The 20624-nt window shown below is 44.5% G+C and overlaps 1 protein-coding gene across 1 annotated transcript in view; it reads left to right on the top strand.

The window, feature by feature from the left end:
• The window catches only part of CARMIL1 (capping protein regulator and myosin 1 linker 1), a 362146-nt gene that overhangs the window by 236466 nt on the left and 105056 nt on the right, over positions 1-20624 (top strand). Inside the window, exons 24-26 of the mRNA XM_075316069.1 lie at positions 2991-3089; positions 4658-4786; positions 4880-5013. Of these exons, the coding sequence (XP_075172184.1) occupies positions 2991-3089; positions 4658-4786; positions 4880-5013 (362 nt within the window). The remainder of the gene's footprint in view (positions 1-2990; positions 3090-4657; positions 4787-4879; positions 5014-20624) is intronic.

The following is a 20624-nucleotide window of genomic DNA, read 5'->3' as shown; positions in this document are numbered from 1 at the left end:
GCTACTTATACCAATAAATACTGATCGCAGGAACCATGGAAAGTCAGGTAGAATTCTGCGCAGCCAAACGCTGTGACCTCCTATGTCCAGAAACCACATTACTGCCACCCGTATCACACCCGTAACACATTGTTTGAACATACTCCAGGCAAGGGGAGGAAGTAAGTATACATACAGGACAACACTGGATCACAGCTGACTTTCTGTGAAGTAAAACCTTTCTCTTTGTGTTTGTAAATAGACAGCAAAAGGTTTTACATCACAGAATCTGGCATTTGTCATCCCGTGCTATAATGTCTGTATACCTTTTTGTTTGCTCCTTTGGCAAGGAGCTGTGGTATGTTCACACCATATTCTGTTTTACTCATTACAATAATTTACACCTTTACTTAACCCCTTAACGACCGCGGGCCGTGAAATTACGTCCTTGCGGTCATAATGTTACTGCCCGCGGTCTGCCGGCAGCATCATGCTGCGATCGGCACACATCTCAGCTGATTTTCACAGCTGAGATGTGTGCCTGCAAGGCACGAGCAGAATCGTTATCTGCTCGTGCCGTTTAACCCCTTATATGGCGCTGTCAATATGTGACAGCGCCATTATAAGCGCGATCGCGGTAAACATTTCCTTACCGCCCGATACCGGAAGTCACGTGACGCGATCACGTGACTCCCGATAGTTGTCATGGTAGCACAGGGTCATGTGATGACTCCTGTACTACACCTGACTTGCTTTCACTTTCGCTGTGCCAGCGGCACAGCAAAAGAGAAAGAGAGCGTATCTGCTGTTTACAGCCTTGTAGCTGTGATCAGCAGATACTGCAGAGCGATCGGAATGCTGATCGCAATAGCCCCCTAGGGGGACTAGTAAAATAAAAAAAAAAAGTTTAAAAAAAAAGTTTTAAAAAAATTAAAAAAAAAACCTAAAAGTTCAAATCACCCTCCATTCGCCCCATTGAAAATTAAAGGGTTAAAAAAATAAAAAATATACACACATTTGGTATCGCCGCGTTCAGAAACGCCCGATCTATCAAAATATAAAATCAATTAATCTGATCAGTATACGGCGTAGCGGCAAAAAAAATTCCAAACGCCAAAACGATGTTTTTTTGTCGCCACAACTTTTGCGCTAAATGCAATAAGAGGCGATCAAAACGTAGCATCTGCGCAAAAATGGTACCGTTAAAAACGTCAGCTCGAGACGCAAAAAATAAGCCGTCATTGAGCCATAGATCCCGAAAAATGACACCGCTACGGGTCACGGAATATGGCATAAAACGTGTGCCACTTTTTTGGACAAACTTCCGATTTTTTTTTTAACCCCCTTATATAAAAGTAAACCTATACATGTTTGGTGTCTACGAACTCGCACTGACCTGAGGCATCACACCCACACATCAGTTTTACCATATAGTGAACACAGTGAATAAAATATCTCAAAAACCATAGTGCTATCGCACTTATTTTGCAATTTTTCAGCATTTGGAATTTTTTTGCCATTTTCTAGTCCACTATATGGTAAAACTGATGGTTTCATTTAAAAGTACAGCTCGTTCCGCAAAAAATGAGCCCTCACATGACCATATTGACTGAAAAATAAAAAAGTTACGTCTCTCAGAAAAAGAATGGCAAAAAAAACCCGGAAAGCGAAAAATCGGCCGGTCATGAAGGGGTTAAGGCATATGAAAGCACAAACGGAGGGACCAAAAGTAAAGCTTGATAGATAAAATATAACTTTTAATAAGCAGAAGTCTAATAGGTACATCACGTATATGTCAACACAGAAGACACAAAAACGTATTGGTGGGCGAATCAACAGGGAAACCCCTCCTCCCCATTCAAAATAAAAAGTAAGGTAGAGTACATTGAGTGGTTGCAAAGTATGGTGGCTCACCCATCAAGTACTCATTGCGCATTTCACAATTGCATTTTACTTATTGTATTTAGTCTATCATAATGTACCACACATTATCATACATGGCTCATAGTTTCATTGTTTTGTTGACTATGAGCCCTCACGGTCACGGATCTCTCTCCTCCTCCTGTACCAGTCTGTGCCTTGTATTGTTCATGATTATTGTACTTGCTTTTATTATGTATACCCCTTTTCACATGTAAAGCGCCATGGAATAATTGGTGCTATATTAATAATGATAATAATAATAATAATAATAATTGTTCTCTGTACCAACCGAGGAGCCTAGGTTAATATTAGAACTGTTACATTAAATGTTCATAATCTCTTTTTTCCTCTTTGTATCAGTTTTAAGTGACTTATTGTGAATTTATGGAATAATAAATAATGAAGCTAATCTATTTTTGAGATCACAAAGACCAGCATTTTTTTTTTCCTTTTGTAGGGCTTTTCATTATTATTGATTAAATTTTAGGATTAATTGGTCATACGTTATCATTTCTAAAGGAATTGAAAAAAAAAAAAAAAATAACCAACCTCATTGAGTTCACATGGGAGGACTGAGCCTCCAGATTGCGACTAAAATTGCCGTCAATTGAAATTTGGTGGTGTTACTTCACTTAGTTTATTGATCCACTGATTGTCAAGTGATCAATGAAGAAAATAATCCAGTCCACCGACAGGAAGACACTAGGGAATAATCGCCTGTAAAGCTGATCCTCCCTATAACAGTCTGTCCTCATTATGTGGACTTTGAGAGATACATCTATATTCAGTACACACATTTAGCTACCGTAGTATATTTTGTTTAATGTTGGTGAAAATTTAAATCATTTTATATGATCTTCTAAACCTGTTTTTTGCCCACACATGTAATTAATTCTGTTAAAATCAATTAAGTCATTAGATGTCATTCGTCTCCTAGTAGAGCAACCTTTTTCTTGGCTAATTAGGCTCTTCGGAATGAAATGCCATTGTAATGATCACTTTGATCTACTCGCATTCTGTGTTTTCCATGGTAAAAAACATGTTCTTTTGATGGCTATTCATTTTTTTCTTGAAATATCTTTTTAAAGATTGAAAACTATTTGCTGAGGAACCACGAAACAAGAAAGTACCTTCAGGAGCAGGCCTACCGACTGCAGCAGAGCATCGTAACCAGCACTACACAGCATGTAAGCCCACCTTATTCCATCCAGACATAGATTATTAGTTACCAGATGTAGATTTATTTTTTTTTTATCCGAACCAAATAAAAAACAAAACAAAATATTGTAATAATTTTTAATCAGTAAAGAAATACTGTATTTATAATATATATATATATATATATATATATATATATATATAACACCCATTTTCTGTGTGATGAGTGAAAATCTAAATATAATTTATGCCTGTAGACCAAGGATACAAAACTGCGTAATTGCAATTTGTAAATTACCGGTCTATTTCACATGCATTAAAAATTGGTAAGAAATATTTGTTAGTAGCCATCACATGACTTCAATTTTGCTGTTTTTAACACCTTTACCATAGCATCACCATTTTTGTCAAGATCAGATAGGTGGCTCTGACTTATCCTATTGACTTTGTTCACTCTTGCATTGGGGTCACTATAGATTGAGAATTGAGCAGATTGCAGCTCTACTCTTATCGGCAAAACGGAAAAAAGCTCAGCAGAAATTTGACAGATCCCATTATGATTTCATGCAGTTGATCTGGACAAATCTGGCTGTGTCATGGTTTCTATTGTCCTAAACGCAAGCCATGATGACCGTGTCAATTCATATTATGTTTTTACTTATTTATGTAACCAGATCTATGAATATTTTTTTTCCAGTTTTTTTTGTAATCCATGCTACCTTGAAGCAAACTATGTTCTAGATGGATAGAAGTTATCATGGGTGGTAATAGCAGTGATTGGGCTTTGTCATACAGCATATTCAGAGGAAGAGTGACAAATGTTCCATATCCAGTGGAACCTCGGTTAATGAGTAACCCAGTAAGTGAGTATTCCACTTAACGAACAAAGCTTGCTGTAAATTTGTAACTCCCTTTACGAGCAAGCTTTGTCGTACGAGCAAAATACTCACCGCACACACTTGTGGTTCCGTACATCCACCGTGCTCTGACCCGCTCTTACAGTACGCACAAACACACACAAAGATGCACACGTATGCGCGCACACATATTATGCTCAACTTGCCTTCAGGCCCATCGCCGGACTCACGGTTCTTGTAGTTCGCTGCTACAGGATGTGTATCGGTAACCATCGCGACGAGGGAGGAACTTCCGCTATCAGCACGCTGACCAATCAGACAAGCAGCTCCTGCCTTTGACGTCAGCGCTCTGGCAGCGCAAGTTCCTCCCTCGTCACGATGGTTACCCGATACACATCCTGTACCGGCGAACTGCAAGATGCAGGAGGCCGGCGATGAAACAGAAGGTAAGGTGAGCATAATGTTTGTGTGTGTTTTGTACGTGTGTGGAATGGCACAATAGGGGACCAGTATGGGACACTTTATCAAGTTGTGGAAAAAGTTGTCTGCATTGCAATGATTTTCTATGGGAAATCTTACTTTGATAGACTAGTAACTTGGTTAACAAGCACACTCCCAGAACGGATTGTTCTCGTTAACCAAGGTTCCACTCTAATTCTTTTGCATTTTTTGGATTTTAGAATCTAATAAGTTAGTTGTAATAAGTTGTATTCACATAGCTGTAACTTTCTGCTTTACAGATGATTGACCGTATTTGTGTCAAAGTTCAAGACCACCTAAACTCTCTAAGAAACTGTGGCATTGATTTTGTCATAGAGGATGTCAAGTCGGCAGAGAAAATCATGCGTGATGCGAAGAATTCAAAAACAGTACGTCCTCCAGATTAGAATGGCTAGCTCTGAATTTTCATTTAATAGCTTTCACTTGTCAGTGATCCCTGTGCATGTTCCTTTGTATTGCAGCTTTTGCCAAATTTGTATCACCTTGGGGGAGCTGCATGGGCCGGAGCTAATAATTTACCCACACCAATTCAAGAGACATTGGAGTCAATGGCAGGAGAAGTCACCAGAGTTGTCGATGATCAGTTAAAGGTATTGTTTGTTATGGATGGGCAGAACCATGGCACAGAGATCATTTCTGCTTAAAATTATTTATATTTTGGATATGTCTTATATCAAATGAATGTGATCATACCTGTGCCTCCATGATCACCTGATTGAGGAGACCATGGCGCTCTAGAGGTGGCATAGCTCTGAACATTTTGTTGTGACAGTGAATGGTAGTGTCAACTCTCTCCCATATACTGTACTTATATTTTGAGCACTTGCAGCACTGTTTATGGCCATTACACTGAGATTTGCCATTTTCAGTTCTTCGTAGTCCCCCTTTTACCAGCTAATCAAGAATGGTGCAAAGTTGAACCCCTAGATCTGATAATGATGATCTGTTGTAACAATAGGTCACCAATATCATGGTCTTGGAAAAACCTGTTTGTAATTACAAGTGGGTTTGATGACCCAGAATTTCTTAGGAACCTGTATTTTTAGGTTTTCAAAAAATCTGGAACCCAAGAACTGTAATACCACTGACCAGACTAGTGGATGGAGTTGAGTAAACTTGGTTCCTGTCTGTAAATTCTACACATGAAAATATATATACATGAAGAGATGGTGTACAACATAAAGACAAGTAGTAAGATTTTGGTGCGGATGTGTTGTTTTATTGAGCCAAGGACTACATCTATTACACTAAATGAATGCATGTGAGAGAAAGTGGGTGATATCATCGGTGTGTGATAATCTCACTGTATACACTAATTGACTACCTATAATGCATAAAGTGCAGCCGAACCAGCATGGGATTATTTATAAGAAGCCTAATGACCTCATTAGTATGGAAGCAATGCTGTAATATCATCTGCATAAATAATTCCTAGAGAATTGAAATATCCTGCCTTTTCCGTGGATCATACAGTTGTCTCCGAATGGTGCGGGTCCTTTCATCAACCGCTTATTAATGTTCAAGATTCGTTCATTACTTATTTACATATAGTTCACACACACTTTCAATACATGTTTAATGCTCTTGTTGTAAAATTGCAATATGCTAGCGGTTACATGTTTTACTCCTAAAAATATGCAAATTTTACACAAAAGTATAGCTATGATGCAAAAAGTGGTCATCCAGCATCATGACCGATTCAGAGGCTTGGGTGTTAAATTCTGCATTTGGATATATTTTCTGGTAAATTTACACATAAGTGTGTGTGTGTGTGTGTGTGTATGTTTGTATGTATGTATGTATGTATGTATGTATGTATGTATGTATGTATGTATATATATATATATATATATATATATATATATATATATATATATATATATATATATATATATATATATATATATATATATATATATATATATATATATATATATATGTATGTATAATATATATATATATGTATATAATATATATATATATATATATATATATATATATATATTATAAAATTAATATATATAAAGAACTAATCTGGTTGCCATCTGTGGAGGTGGGAACACATTATTTTGCCTATATGTAGCTATTAGCATCTGTCCCATGGGTTTTTACCTTCCTCTGGATCAACATGTTAGGCCATAGAGTGAACTCAATGAGGCTATATGTTCAACCTAAAAAAAACCTGTATAAAGTCTCAAATGAACTTCATGTCGCTACCAGACCTCCTTCTCCCAAATACCCACTGGGGTTTAGTCTTGGAATGCAAAGATCATTGGAAAGTGGAGAATACCGGTTGGCGCATTAGAACTGGTGCTAAATAATGGAATGAAAAAATTACCATCCCCGAAATGCATTGATAAGCACCATTGTTTTTCATTCCATTCTTTGGCACCAGAAGGAACACTTCTATCAGGTCTTTCACTTTTCTAGGATATCATGGAATGGTTAAAGGGAATCTGTCACCAGGTTTTTGCCACCTAATCTGAGAGCAGCATAATGTAGGGGCAGAGATCTTGATATATGTATACACAGAACCAACGCAATCCACAGAACGTGTACTGGAAATCCAACCTACAAATGCATTTCTGGTCTTTAAAAGGAATCTTTCACCAGGTTTTTGCTACCTCATCTGAGAGCAGTATAACATAGAGACAGGGACCCTGATTCCAGTGATGTCACTTACTGAGCTGTTTAGTGTAGTTTTTATAAAAATCACTGATTAATCAGCAGTAATTATCATTAGAGGACTACTTGGCATGCTGCCAGGTAGTAGACTACATTCATGAGCTCTGTATAACTACTAGAAATGCAGCAGAGAAAAGATTTTATCAAAATGAGAGCAAACAGCTCTGTAAGTAACACATCACTGGAGTCAGGGTCTCTGTCTCTACATTATGCTGCTCTCAGATGAGGTAGCAAAAACCTGGTGAGCGATTCCTTTTAAAGACCAGAAATGCATTTGTGGCTTGGATTTCCAGTAGACGTTCTGAGGCTCGCGTTGGTTCTGTTTATACATATAACGAATGGGAAATTATGAGATTCACATCCACATATTGCTATTGTTAGTGGGGAGTTTGTGTTCATTGTTTTCTTTTATGTATGCTGCTCTTTTCTGACATAATTCTGTAACTGTTGAGTGATGTTTTTTTAATGTGTTTGGTGAAATAGCAAAATAAGCGATAGAAAATTATAAATGCTTTTAATGACGGGCACACCATTTTACTGAATGGGATACCTATAGGCCCATTGACACATGAACTCATGGTGTTTGGAGGAGATCTTTCGCTCTGTTACTACTTTAACAATTAACGTTCATTTTTACCAATTAACCTAACAGAATTTTAACATTTTAATTTACTAAGTAATTTAAAGGTGCATCACCACAAATCCGAAGTTTTTAGTGTGTCCCTTCCAAACCACTTGGAAGCCTCCTGCTATTGAAATTTTATTTAAAGCACCACTCCAGCAGTTTTCTGGAGTTTTTTTCCACCGTTGGAGTGGTCCTTTAAGTCTAAAGGCTGCTTTACACGGTACGACCGATTGTGCAATTTCACAATCGATCGTACCCGCCCCCGTCCTTTTTGCGTCACTGGCAAATCGCTGCCCATGGCGCACAAAGTCGGTAGCCCCCGTCACACATACTTACCTCTCGTGCGACCACGCTGTGGGCGGCGAACGTCCACTTCCTGGAGTGGGAGGGACGTTCGGCGTCACAGCGACGTCACACGGCCGCCAGCCAATGGAAGCGGAGGGGCGGAGATGAGCGGGACGTAACATCCCGCCCACCTCCTTCCTTCACATAGCCGGCGGCGGCCGCGTGACGCAGGTGAGCTGCTGTTCATCGTTCCCGGGGTGTCACACGGAGCGGCGTGTGCTACCATGGAAACGATGAACAACTAAATTTAAACTATATTATGGAACCTGGCGAGCAGTACACGACTCACGATTTGTGAGCGATACTGCGTCGCTAGGAGGTGTCACACAGGCCGGCATCGCCAGCGATGCCGGATGTGCGTCACAAAAAACGTGACCCCGACGATCTATCGCACGATAGATTGTCTGGTGTAAAGCAGCCTTTAGTCCCCTGATCTCTACACATTCTGTTTTTTTCATTCTTTTTTGGCATGGCCATCTTGTGCCTATAACTTCTGACTGGCTATGAATCTATGAAAGCAAGCATGAGGCTCTTATAGAGTTGTATTGAAAAGTGAACACCAGCATGCTCCATGAAATTACTGGAGAAGCTGCCAGGTCATAAATCGCTGGAGATCGACCGAAGCAGCAACAATAACAGAAGAAGACTATGTTAGGTGAGAATAAGACGGGGACTTAGATTTCATACCCAACTCCAGTGGTGCAATAAAAAAAACAAACTAAACCCTGGAGTGATTCTTTAAAGGAAAGCTACCATAAAAAAATATCCTGGTGTATAAATCTGGGTTTTCTGTTTATTTCAAATGTGGTAATGTTTTTTTTTTTTATATTTTTGGGTTTTTCCCCATATCACATTCAGTAATAGAGGACTCCTCACCACTTTTTTCATGTTAAACTGGTTATCTAATTATATAGGGGCTGAAGTGATTAAAATGTAATTGTACTTTTCTATTTATCTCTGTAACAAAAAGGAGAATTACTTATAACGTTTAGGGTGCCTAATATGCCAATTTTCTCCTCAATCACCGAGATATACTTTTTACTCTGATGTTGCCCTATCACAGGGGTGTGCTAATATGCTAAGTGGACCGACTAGCCAGGGAACTAACGTCCTTATGACTGGTCGTAGCACTCATTAGCATCTCATGAAGGATCTTTAGAAATACCTTTTTTGAAAAATCTTTGTGTGTGTGCTACTAGATGCTGGGATTCTGCTCTGTGGCTTGGGAGCACTGGGGGAGGGATTCTGCTTGTAGTTCTGGGAGCACTGGGGGAGGGATTCTGCTTGTGGTTCTGGGAGCACTGGGGGAGGGATTCTGCTTTTGGTTCTGGGAGCACTGGGGGAGGGATTCTGCTTTTGGTTCTGGGAGCACTGGGGGAGGGATTCTGCTTGTGGTTCTGGGAGCACTGGGGGAGGGATTGTGCTTGTGGTTCTGGGAGCACTGGGGGAGGGATTCTGCTTTTGGTTCTGGGAGCACTGGGGGAGGGATTCTGCTTGTGGTTCTGGGAGCACTGGGGGAGGGATTCTGCTTGTGGTTCTGGGAGCACTGGGGGAGGGATTCTGCTTTTGGTTCTGGGAGCACTGGGGGAGGGATTCTGCTTGTGGTTCTGGGAGCACTGGGGGAGGGATTCTGCTTTTGGTTCTGGGAGCACTGGGGGAGGGATTCTGCTTGTGGTTCTGGGAGCACTGGGGGAGGGATTCTGCTTTTGGTTCTGGGAGCACTGGGGGAGGGATTCTGCTTTTGGTTCTGGGAGCACTGGGGGAGGGATTCTGCTTGTGGTTCTGGGAGCACTGGGGGAGGGATTGTGCTTGTGGTTCTGGGAGCACTGGGGGAGGGATTCTGCTTTTGGTTCTGGGAGCACTGGGGGAGGGATTCTGCTTGTGGTTCTGGGAGCACTGGGGGAGGGATTCTGCTTGTGGTTCTGGGAGCACTGGGGGAGGGATTCTGCTTTTGGTTCTGGGAGCAGTGGGGAAGGGATTCTGCTTGTGGTTCTGGGAGCACTGGGGGAGGGATTCTGCTTGTAGTTCTGGGAGCACTGGGGGAGGGATTCTGCTTGTGGTTCTGGGAGCACTGGGGGAGGGATTCTGCTTGTGGTTCTGGGAGCACTGGGGGAGGGATTCTGCTTGTGGTTCTGGGAGCACTGGGGGAGGGATTCTGCTTTTGGTTCTGGGAGCACTGGGGAAGGGATTCTGCTTGTGGTTCTGGGAGCACTGGGGGAGGGATTCTGCTTGTAGTTCTGGGAGCACTGGGGGAGGGATTCTGCTTGTGGTTCTGGGAGCACTGGGGGAGGGATTCTGCTTGTGGTTCTGGGAGCACTGGGGGAGGGATTCTGCTTTTGGTTCTGGGAGCACTGGGGAAGGGATTCTGCTTGTGGTTCTGGGAGCACTGGGGGAGGGATTCTGCTTGTAGTTCTGGGAGCACTGGGGGAGGGATTGTGGTTCTGGGAGCACTGGGGGAGGGATTGTGCTTGTGGTTCTGGGAGCACTGGGGACCTGATAGGTTCCCTTTTTAAATGCTGCTTTTTCAAGGATAAGCAGTCGGCCAATATACTTATTAGGCTCCCGTAATAACATTCCTCTAGTATCTTAGGCTCACAGTTCAATGTATAACTTCCATTCATATTTTTTTACTTTTATCCACTCCAATACTTTCTCATCTCCGTAAAATATCAGAAAAAAATGGCAGCGTATTACCTGTTTTGCCCACCGAATACGAAAATAACTGTTGTAAACATGAATTCCACTTTAATATTATGTGGTTGCACAGTATTATTATAGAAATGGGTTGCATACGTTCTTTTATACCAGGCTAGATAACTGGCATAATGTGCTAGGATGTAGCACTATAATCCAGGGTTAATCATCATTTATAAGTGAAATGCCAAAAAGCCTGTAACAACATTAATTATTTCTCCGCTCAGTGGGCTAGGTATAGCAGAAATGCCTCTTTACCTTATGAGCATCTTAGCATTTCAATTAGTCTATACAATGTTAATGCAAATTAGGGGTCACGTTAAGATCCTGGTAATTTAATTTGCCGAGGCTTTAACAAAAAAAACCCCAAATACGTAAATGCTGTAGAGTAAAACCAAATCTCTGTCTAAGGCTATGTGCGCACTGGGAAATGGAATTTTCTTGAGAAAATTCCGCATGCTCTCAAAGATTACCGCAACCGAGGTAAAAAACCGCGGCAAACCGCACCCGAAAACCGCATGCGGTTTGCCGCGGTTTGACCGCGGTATTTTTCGCGGTATTGCCGCGGTTTGGCCGCGTGCAGGTTGGTACATGTGCTTATTGCATTCAATGCAATAAAGCACATTGAAAAAAAATAAAAAAAAAAATAATTTCCTTCTTAGATAGTAGATAGATAGATAAAGAGACAGAAGAATAGATAGAGGGATAGATAGATAGACAGATAGATAGAGGGATAGATAGAGGACAGATCGCTGCATTTCCCACGGTCGGCAGTGAGTTCACATTACCGGCCGTGGGAAATGACCGGTAATTACCTCTGCTGTCTGCTGCGAGGCTGCATTCATTCAGCGCTGTGTGTTAGTCGCGGCTGGATGTAAGCAGCGCAGGACCTGTGGATTATGCTGGACCTGTGGATTACGCCGGAGCTTTGTTTCGGGAGGGGTTAATAAAGAGGTGAATGAGGCTTGTTTGTGTTTTATTTAAAATAAAGGATTTTTCTGTGTGTTTTATTCACTTTACTTACGGGTTGATCATGTCAGCTGTCACATAGACGCTGCCATGATCAAGCCTGGAGTTAATGGCGGTGATCCACCACCATTAACCCCTTGTATTACCCTGCCTGCCACTGCTACACGGCGGCAGGAAGAGCCGGGGACACGCTGGTACTGCCGCATAATGCATGCGACAGTGCCGGGGCAGCTGCGGCTGATATTCTCGGCTGTGGAAGGGGGACTGAGGCGGGGGACATTAACCCTGCCCCTCTCCCTCCCCAGCCTGAGAATACCGGGCCGCAGCTGTGTGCTTACCTCGGCTGGACGGTAAATATGCAGCGGAGCCCACGTGCTTTGTTTTCTATATTTCCGTTTGCTTTCTATGTGTGTTCTATGTGTCTGTGTCTGTGTTCTGTGTCTGTGATGTGTGTGTGTGTGTGTCTGTGATCTGTGTGTTTGTTTACTCTCTGCACGGCTTCCTCTTCCTGTAATGACATCACTTCCCTGCAAAACCGCAAGCAAGCGATGTACATAACCGGAGGTAAACCGCGAAATACCGCAGGGAATAACGCAGCAAAACGCAGTGAACCGCACAGAATTTGCTGCCTGCGTTATTCCCTGCGGGATTTCACGATTACATTGGAGTCAATGGAGTGAAATCCCGCAGCGACGTGCGGAAAAGAATTGACATGCAATTGTTTTTGCTGCAGGAATCCCGCAGCAAAACATGCAGCTGTCAAAATCCGCCTAGTGCGCACAGGATTTTTTTTTCCCATAGTTTTTGCTGGTGATTCACTGCAGAGATGTTATGAACATTTTCTGCAGCGAAACATGCAGCAAAACCGCAAAAAATCCGCGGCAAAATCCGGTAAGTGCGCACATAGCCTAAATCTGAACTTCAAAACCTAAAATAGAGAGAAAATAAACATATACCCTGCTGTAAAAAATAAGTAAAAAGTAATACTGCATATAAATAACATAGGGTGCTTAGTACACACTGTGTTTGATCAAAAAATGTAAAGCCATCCCACCGCAACCGCAGTCGGGATGGTCCTGACCTCTAATATGAAAACCTCACCTTGTATGAAGCGACATCAATGTAGATGGGGCCAGAGAAGGACTGGGGCAGAACTGCACAAACCTCTTGCCATGTGAAGCTTGATACATGAAATATCCAGCTCAAGGCGAGGGGGACCATACTTCTGTTTTTATACCAAGAAAAAAGAAAAAAATCAGCTCACCCCTCCGTATGTTGGAATCTGAACCTTCTGCAGCCGGACTTTAAGGTGTGGTTCCTCAGTATTAGTGAACAGGAAAAAGACTTCTGTCCAGCACAATGACCAGGAATCAGATAATAAAATTTCCAGGATTTATTTGATGCTTAGCGAATTCATAAAATCAGACACTTACAATACATGTAAAAGTCAAGCGGACACTCCAGCGCGGAAAAAAAACTTGACAAAGACTAAACTCATGTAGTTGAAACGCGTCGCTGTTGTCATACCTTTTTTTTCCCTGCTGGAGTGTCAGCTTAACTTTTACATGTATTGTAAGTGTCTGATTTTATGAATTTGTAAGCATCCAATAAATTCTGGAAATTTTATTTTCTTTGTCGCTCTATTGGGAGACCCAGACAATTGGGTGTATAGCTACTGCCTCCGGAGGCCACACAAAGTATTACACTTAAAAGTGTAAGGCCCCTCCCCTTCTGCCTATACACCCCCCGTGGGATCACGGGCTCCTCAGTTTTCATGCTTTGTGCGAAGGAGGCTGACATCCACGCATAGCTCCACTGTTTAGTCAGCAGCAGCTGCTGACTATGTCGGATGGAAGAAAAGAGGGCCCATACTAGGGCCCCCAGCATGCTCCCTTCTCACCCCACTTTTGTCGGCGGTGTTTAAGGTTGAGGTACCCATTGCGGGTACGGAGGCTGGAGCCCACATGCTGCTTTCCTTCCCCATCCCCTTAGGGCTCTGGGTGAAGTGGGATCTTATCGGTCTCCAGGCACTGAGGCCGTGCTCCATCCACAGCCCCTGGGACGCTGCTGGACATGGAGCTGAGTATCTTCAGGGACATGGCCCTGCTACGATTGAGGTACTCTGTGTCCCCATAAAGGGGACCGCGCACAGACACACGGCAGCACTGCTGGGTGTGTTAGTGCGCCAGGGACGGCGGCGCTGCCCGCACTGGTGCCATCGCACACTACAGCGTAGCTGGGTGTGTTAGAGTATTGGGGGACTGCCGCGCTAACCGCCGCTGCCATTTTTATCTCAGGCGCGGCTGGGACTTGTGGTGCGCCGGGGACTTCCGCGCCGACCAGGGCTTATATGCCGGGCCGCGCTTCTCACTCTAGTCCCCGGCTTGTGCGGCGTAGTCTCACTTCGTTACCGCCCACAGGCCTGCCAGTCAGGGTAAGGGCGTGACGCTGCACAGCACGGCAGCGCTGAGAGCTGGAGTATGCTTTGCATACTCCACCCCTCTCACTGTACACAGTGTGAAACCGGATTCCCGCACTTTCTGGGGCACGCCCACGGCCTCCTCCTCTACACAGGACGCCGGCAGCCATTCATGTCAGTTTTTTCTGTGGCTGAGAAAAGAGACAAGTTTGGGAAGACCCTGGCAGGGATTCTGGTGGTCACACAACCGCTGTGAGCGGGCGGTAAGCAGCACCTGTGGTGCTGACCCCACTAGTGCCGAAATGCACATATAGATATATGCTTGTACGCTATACATTGCACTGTTCGGTCGCACTTTTGTATTTTGGCTATATACCCTCCTTGATTGTTCGGGGGAGTTAACAGCATATCGTCTGTAAAAAACAGGGGTGCAGAAGCACAGGTTTTCTATGCAGCCTGTACAGCATGTACGGCTATACTGCCGGCAGGTTCCACGGACCCCAATTGTATGCAATGCACGGCCCTTGTGGAACTTACTCAGCCGGAGTCTCTGCTAATGGTCCAGGTGATGGGGACGGAGTTTGCAGTATTTACTTCAGACTTCTGAGACTATGGCTATGATACTAGAAGCCTTGCAGTCTGGCTATGATACTAGAAGCCTTGCAGTCCAGACCGGTCTCTCAGACCATGGGCACTGTTGTTTCATTGCCCCTGGTCCCCCCCCCCCCCCAGTTGGTACAACAAGGTGCTCCTGGAGTGTCTCAGGGATCCCAGGGTGAGGGGTCTGACTCGGACCGCAGTCCCAGACCCCCTAAGCGACCTCGCTGGGAGCATCCCTCGACATCACCGCATCATTCAGGGTCTCAGCATGGGGACTCTCTCTATGATGAGGCGGAGGTATCTGATCAGGATTCTGATCCTGAGAACGTTCTCTACCTGGATACACCTGATTGTGATACCGTAATGAACGATCTTACGGCGTCCATCAATCAAATGTTGGTTTTTTCTCCCTCAGCTCCTACGCCTGAGGAGTCAGCTTCTCAGCAGGAGAAGTTCCGTTTCAGGTTCCCCAAGCGTACATTGAGTACGTTTCTGGATCACTCTGACTTCAGGGAGGCAGTCCAGAACAACCAGGCTTGTCCAGATATCGTTTTTTTCCAAACGCCTTAAGGATACACGTTATCTCTCCCCTTTTGGTCAAGGGCTGGGTTCAGTGTTCCAATGTGGACCTCCTATCTCCAGCGGCTAAATCCTTAGTTGCAGTGGAAGATATGGCTTCACTCAAAGATGCCACTGGCAGACAGATTGTGCTCTGGTTCAGATCCATCTATGAAGCTATTGCCGCGTCTTTTGCTCCAGCTTTCGCAGCCGTCTGGGCGCTCCAAGCGGTCTCAGCGGCTCAAGCGCAAATTGAGGCAGTCACACGTATGTCTGCGTCGCAGGCTGCGTCTTTGACATCTCAAACGTCAGCGTTTGCGTCATACGCCATCAATGCTGTTCTGGACTCGGCGAGCCGGAAGACGGTTGCGTCCGACAATTCAGTGGTAATACGCAGAGCCTTGTGGTTGCGAGAAGGGAAGGCAGATTCTGCTTCCAAAAAGTGCCTAACCAGTTTGCCAATCTCTGGTTACCGCTTGTTTGGTGAGCGACTGGATGAAATCATCAAACAATCAAAAGGAAAAAGATACATCCTTTCCTCAGGCTAAACCGATCATACCCCAACAGAGGAGGGGACAGTCGAGGTTTCGGTCCTTGCGGGGCGCGGGCAGGTCCAATTCTCCTCGTCCAAAAGGCCTCAGAAGGATCAGAGGAATGCCGATTCACGGCCTAAATCACGGTTACAGGAGAGAGTTCTCCTCTCGTCTTCCGACTCGATTCTTCAGAACATCTCCGCCTCCCAAGAGAGCCGAGGCTCTCAGGCAGGCGGTGTGCACTCTGAAGGCAGAAGGAGTGGTGGTCCCGGTTCCTTTTCAGCAACAGGGTCACGGTTTTTACTCCAACTTGTTTGTGGTCCCAAAAAATGGCGGGTCTTTCCGTCAGGGCAACAGACACGTCAAAACCAGGCGGTTCCGGAGGAATCCCTCCGCTCCGTCATCGTCTCAATGTCCCAAGGAGATTCCTTGCATCGATCGATATCAAGGAGGCTTATCTCCACGTGCCGATCGCTCCAGAGCATCAGCGCTTCCTGCAGTTCAACATAGGAGACGAACACCTTCAGTTCGTGGCACTGCCTTTCGGCCTGGCGACAGTCCCGCGGGTTTTCTCCAAGGTCATGGCAACAGTAGTAGCGGTCCTCCACTCTCAGGGACACTCGGTGATTCCTTACCTGGACGTTCTGCTTGTCAAGGCACCCTCTCAAGGGGCATGCCAACACAGCCTCAACGCTACTCTACAGATTCTCCAGAGCTTCGGGTGGATCATCAATTTTCCAAAGTCAAATCTGACACCGGCACAATCGCTGACATATCTGGGCATGGAATTTCATACCCTATCGGCGATGGTGATACTTCCGCTGGACAAACAGCGGTCACTGCAGCAGGGTTGCACAATGTGACATCCTTAGCAAATGGGACAGGAAGTCGGCGTTTCTCGACAGAAACGTCTCCCTCCCTCAGGCAGCCAAAGATTCTCTTCGGTGATGGCTTCTTCCCACTTTGTCAAAGGGGAAATCCTTCCTACCCCCATCCTGGGCGGTGGTCACGACGGACGCGAGTCTGTCAGGGTGGGGAGCAGTTTTTTCTCCACCACAGTGCTCAGGGTACGTGGACTCAACAAGAGTCCTCCCTTCAGATCAATGTTCTGGAGGTCAGGGCAGTGTGTCTTGCCCTAAAAGCTTTCCAGCAGTGGCTGGAAGGCAAGCAGATCCGAATTCAGTCGGACAACTCTACAGCGGTGGCTTACATCAATCACCAAGGAAGAACACGCAGTCGGCAAGCCTTCCTGGAAGTCCGGCGGATTTTAATGTGGGTGGAAGCCACGGCCTCCACCATATCCGCAGTCCACACCCCGGGCGTAGAAAACTGGGAAGCAGACTTCTCAGTCGCCAGGGCATGGACGCAGGGGAATGGTCCCTTCACCCGGATGTGTTTCAGGAGGTCTGTTGCCGCTGGGGGATGCCGGACGTCGACCTAATGGCGTCTCAGCACAACAACAAGGTCCCGGCATTCATGGGACGGTCTCACGATCACAGAGCTCTGGCGGCAGACGCCTTCGTTCAGGATTGGTCGCAGTTTTCAACTCCCTTATGCGTTCCCACCTCTGGCACTGTTGCCCAGAGTGTTACGCAAGATCAGGTCCGACTGCCGCCGCGCCATCCTCGTCGCTCCAGATGGCCAACGAGGTCGTGGTACCCGGATCTGTGGCATCTCACGGTAGGCCAACTGTGGGCACTATCAGACCGACCAGACTTGCTGTCTCAAGGGTCGTTTTTTCCATCTGAATTCTGCGACCCTCAACCTGATGGTGTGGCCATTGAGTCCTGGATCCTAGCATCTGCAGGGTTATCTCAAGAGGTCATCACCACTATGAGACAGGCCAGAAAACACACATCTGCCAAGATCTACCACAGAACGTGGAAGATATTCTTATCTTGGTGCTCTGCTCAGGGAGTTTCTCCCTGGCCAATTGCCTTGCCTACTTTCTTTCCTTCCTGCAATCCGGTTTGGAAAAAGGTTGTCGCTCGGCTCCCTTAAGGGACAAATCTCAGCGCTCTCTGTATTTTCTTCAGAAGCGCCTAGCAAGACTTCCTCAGATACGCACGTTCCTGCAGGGGGTTTGCCGCTTAGTCCTTCCTTACAAACGACTGTTAGAACCCTGTGATTTGAACAGGGTGCTGATGGTTCTTCAGAAACCACCATTTGAGCCTATGAGGGATTTTTCTCTCTCACGCCTTTCGCAGAAGGTGGTTTTCCTAGGGGCAGTCACTTCACTTCGGAGAGTGTCTGTCGGGGCAGCATTGTCGTGCAGAGTCCCCTTCCCGGTGTCTCACCAGGTCAAGGGGTTCTGCGTCCGGTTCCGGAATTTCTCCCTAAGGTGGTATCCCCCCTTTCATCTCAATCAGGGTATCCCCGTACCCTCTGTTTTTCTTCATCCAGTTCACCAATGTGAAAAGGATTTGCACTTGATTAGATCTGGTGAGAGCACTCAGACTCTACATCGATCGTACGGCGCCCCTGCGCTGCTCGGAAGCACTCTTTGTCCTTGTCGCTAGCCAGCGTAAAGGGTCGCAGGCTTCCAAATCAAGACTGGCTCGGTGGTTCAAGGAACCAATTCTCGAGCTTATCGTTCTGCTGGGCTTACGGTTCCCTCAGGGCTGAAGGTCCATTCTACCAGAGCGGTGGATGCGTCCTGGGCTTGAGGCACCAGGCTACGGCTCAGCAGGTGTGTCAGGCGGCTACCTGGTCCAGCCTCCACACTTTTTAACGAAACACTGTCAGGTGCATACCTATGCTTCGGCGGATGCCAGCATAGGCAGACGAGTCCTTCAGGCGGCGGTTGCCCACCTGTAGAAAGGGGCCGTTTTTACGGCTCTATTACGAGGTATTATTTTACCCACCCAGGGATTGCTTTTGGACATCCCAATTGTCTGGGTCTCCCAATAGAGCGACAAAGAAGAAGGGAATTTTGTTTACTTACCGTAAATTCCTTTTCTTCTAGCTCTAATTGGGAGACCCAGCACCCGCCCCTGTTTTTTTGTATACACATGTTGTTCATGTTGAATGGTTTCATTTCTCCGATATTCCTTCGGATTGAATTTGCTTAAACCAGTTTATTGGCTTTCCTCCTTCTTGCTTTTGCACTAAAACTGAGGAGCCCGTGATCCCACGGGGGGTGTATAGGCAGAAGGGGAGGGGCCTTACACTTTTAAGTGTAATACTTTGTGTGGCCTCCGGAGGCAGTAGCTATACACCCAATTGTCTGGGTCTCCCAATTAGAGCTAGAAGAAAAGGAATTTACGGTAAGTAAACAAAATTCCCTTCATCTGATTCCTGGTCATTGCGCTGGACAGAAGTCTTTTTTTTCTGGTTTTATACAGCACAAAAAAAAACAAGGCAAAACCTAAGACATGAACCAGCATATAAGTTGGTATATATGTACTGCATAGGAGCATGTTCACACTGTGGCCATTTAACAGATAAAACCTACAATACTAACAAAATAAGCCTATACCATGCTGTAAAAAATAAAAAAAAAGTAATAGTACATATAAATAACATGGGATACTTCAGTACGCACTGTTTTTGATTAAAAAAAAAAAAAGACAAAACATGAAGCCATCTAATCCTCTAATATAAAAAACTCACCTTGTGTCCGACAACATCAATATAGATCGGGCAGGAAGTATACACACCCCAAAAATACATGTAATCTGCACATGACTGTATTGTCAAAGCCAAAGAACATGTATCAAAAATGAAGAAGCTTTGTTTAAAACAAGACATACCAAAAAAGACAAAATCGGCAGGGTCAAAAAAAGCAATAAAAACGCACTCAAAAACACAATGAAAACAAATGGGAGTAACCTAATACCGGTAGATTCATAAATGCTGCACACAGTTTGTAACGTCAAAAGTTCACCGTGGGAACGTAGCCTAAAGGCACCATGGCCATTGGCTGTGGGTCAGCTCCATATATTGTGTAGTGCAAGCTCTTCTGTATATAAGGGAATAGAAGAGAACTTGCAGCACCTTGGACCCTAAACCATGTACGGAGCTTGGCCACTTCCAATGTGTTGTGGTCGCTAAATCAGCTGATTTGGTGAATTTCCCAATAGCAGAACCTGGGTAAGTATGGAATGGAATAATTTTAAACAATTTCCAAGAAGCAAACCTACAGATTCTAAGCTGAACTAATAGGCATACATAATAGTGTTTGTATGAGGTTCTTGGAATGAAATCATCCTTTGTGAATTCCACTGAGGTACGGGAGCTTTGAACATTGCTGATTTGGATAATCTGGCATAAAGGTCTTCACTTTATAGCCTTATAAGATCAGAACAACCTACAGAAATGTGTGCTGCTCATTTACACATGAAAGCAATGTCATATCTTTTCTTCTAAATTAAAAAAAGGTCTTTCTGTATTTTTTTTCTTTTTAACGTTTCGTCTGGTAGTATATTAATCTGAAGCCAATACTTTACAGAATATGTAAAAAATCTGCAAAAAGGAAATTTTAAGTAATGCATAATAATGGCTAATTTATCAGTAATATTAATGCATGTGAAAGGATATGGAACTGAATTATTGATGAAGCAGATGTTCCTAGTATTGTATATCATCCTTCTGATGCCTACAATAACGTTCTCAATCACATACTAGAAGCATATGACAAAAAAAGGCTTATATCTGTTAGAACTGCAAGGCCTGACCAAACGGTACGCAGAAACGGCCCTTATTACTTCCATGTAAAACCATCCTAAGGAAAATTGCATCTCTGACCACCAGAAGTTCAAGCCTGGGTAACAGACTGT

The sequence above is a fragment of the Anomaloglossus baeobatrachus genome, chromosome 6 (genome assembly GCF_048569485.1).
Source record: "Anomaloglossus baeobatrachus isolate aAnoBae1 chromosome 6, aAnoBae1.hap1, whole genome shotgun sequence".
Taxonomy (NCBI): domain Eukaryota; kingdom Metazoa; phylum Chordata; class Amphibia; order Anura; family Aromobatidae; genus Anomaloglossus; species Anomaloglossus baeobatrachus.
This window is presented reverse-complemented; position numbering and strand designations above follow the sequence as displayed.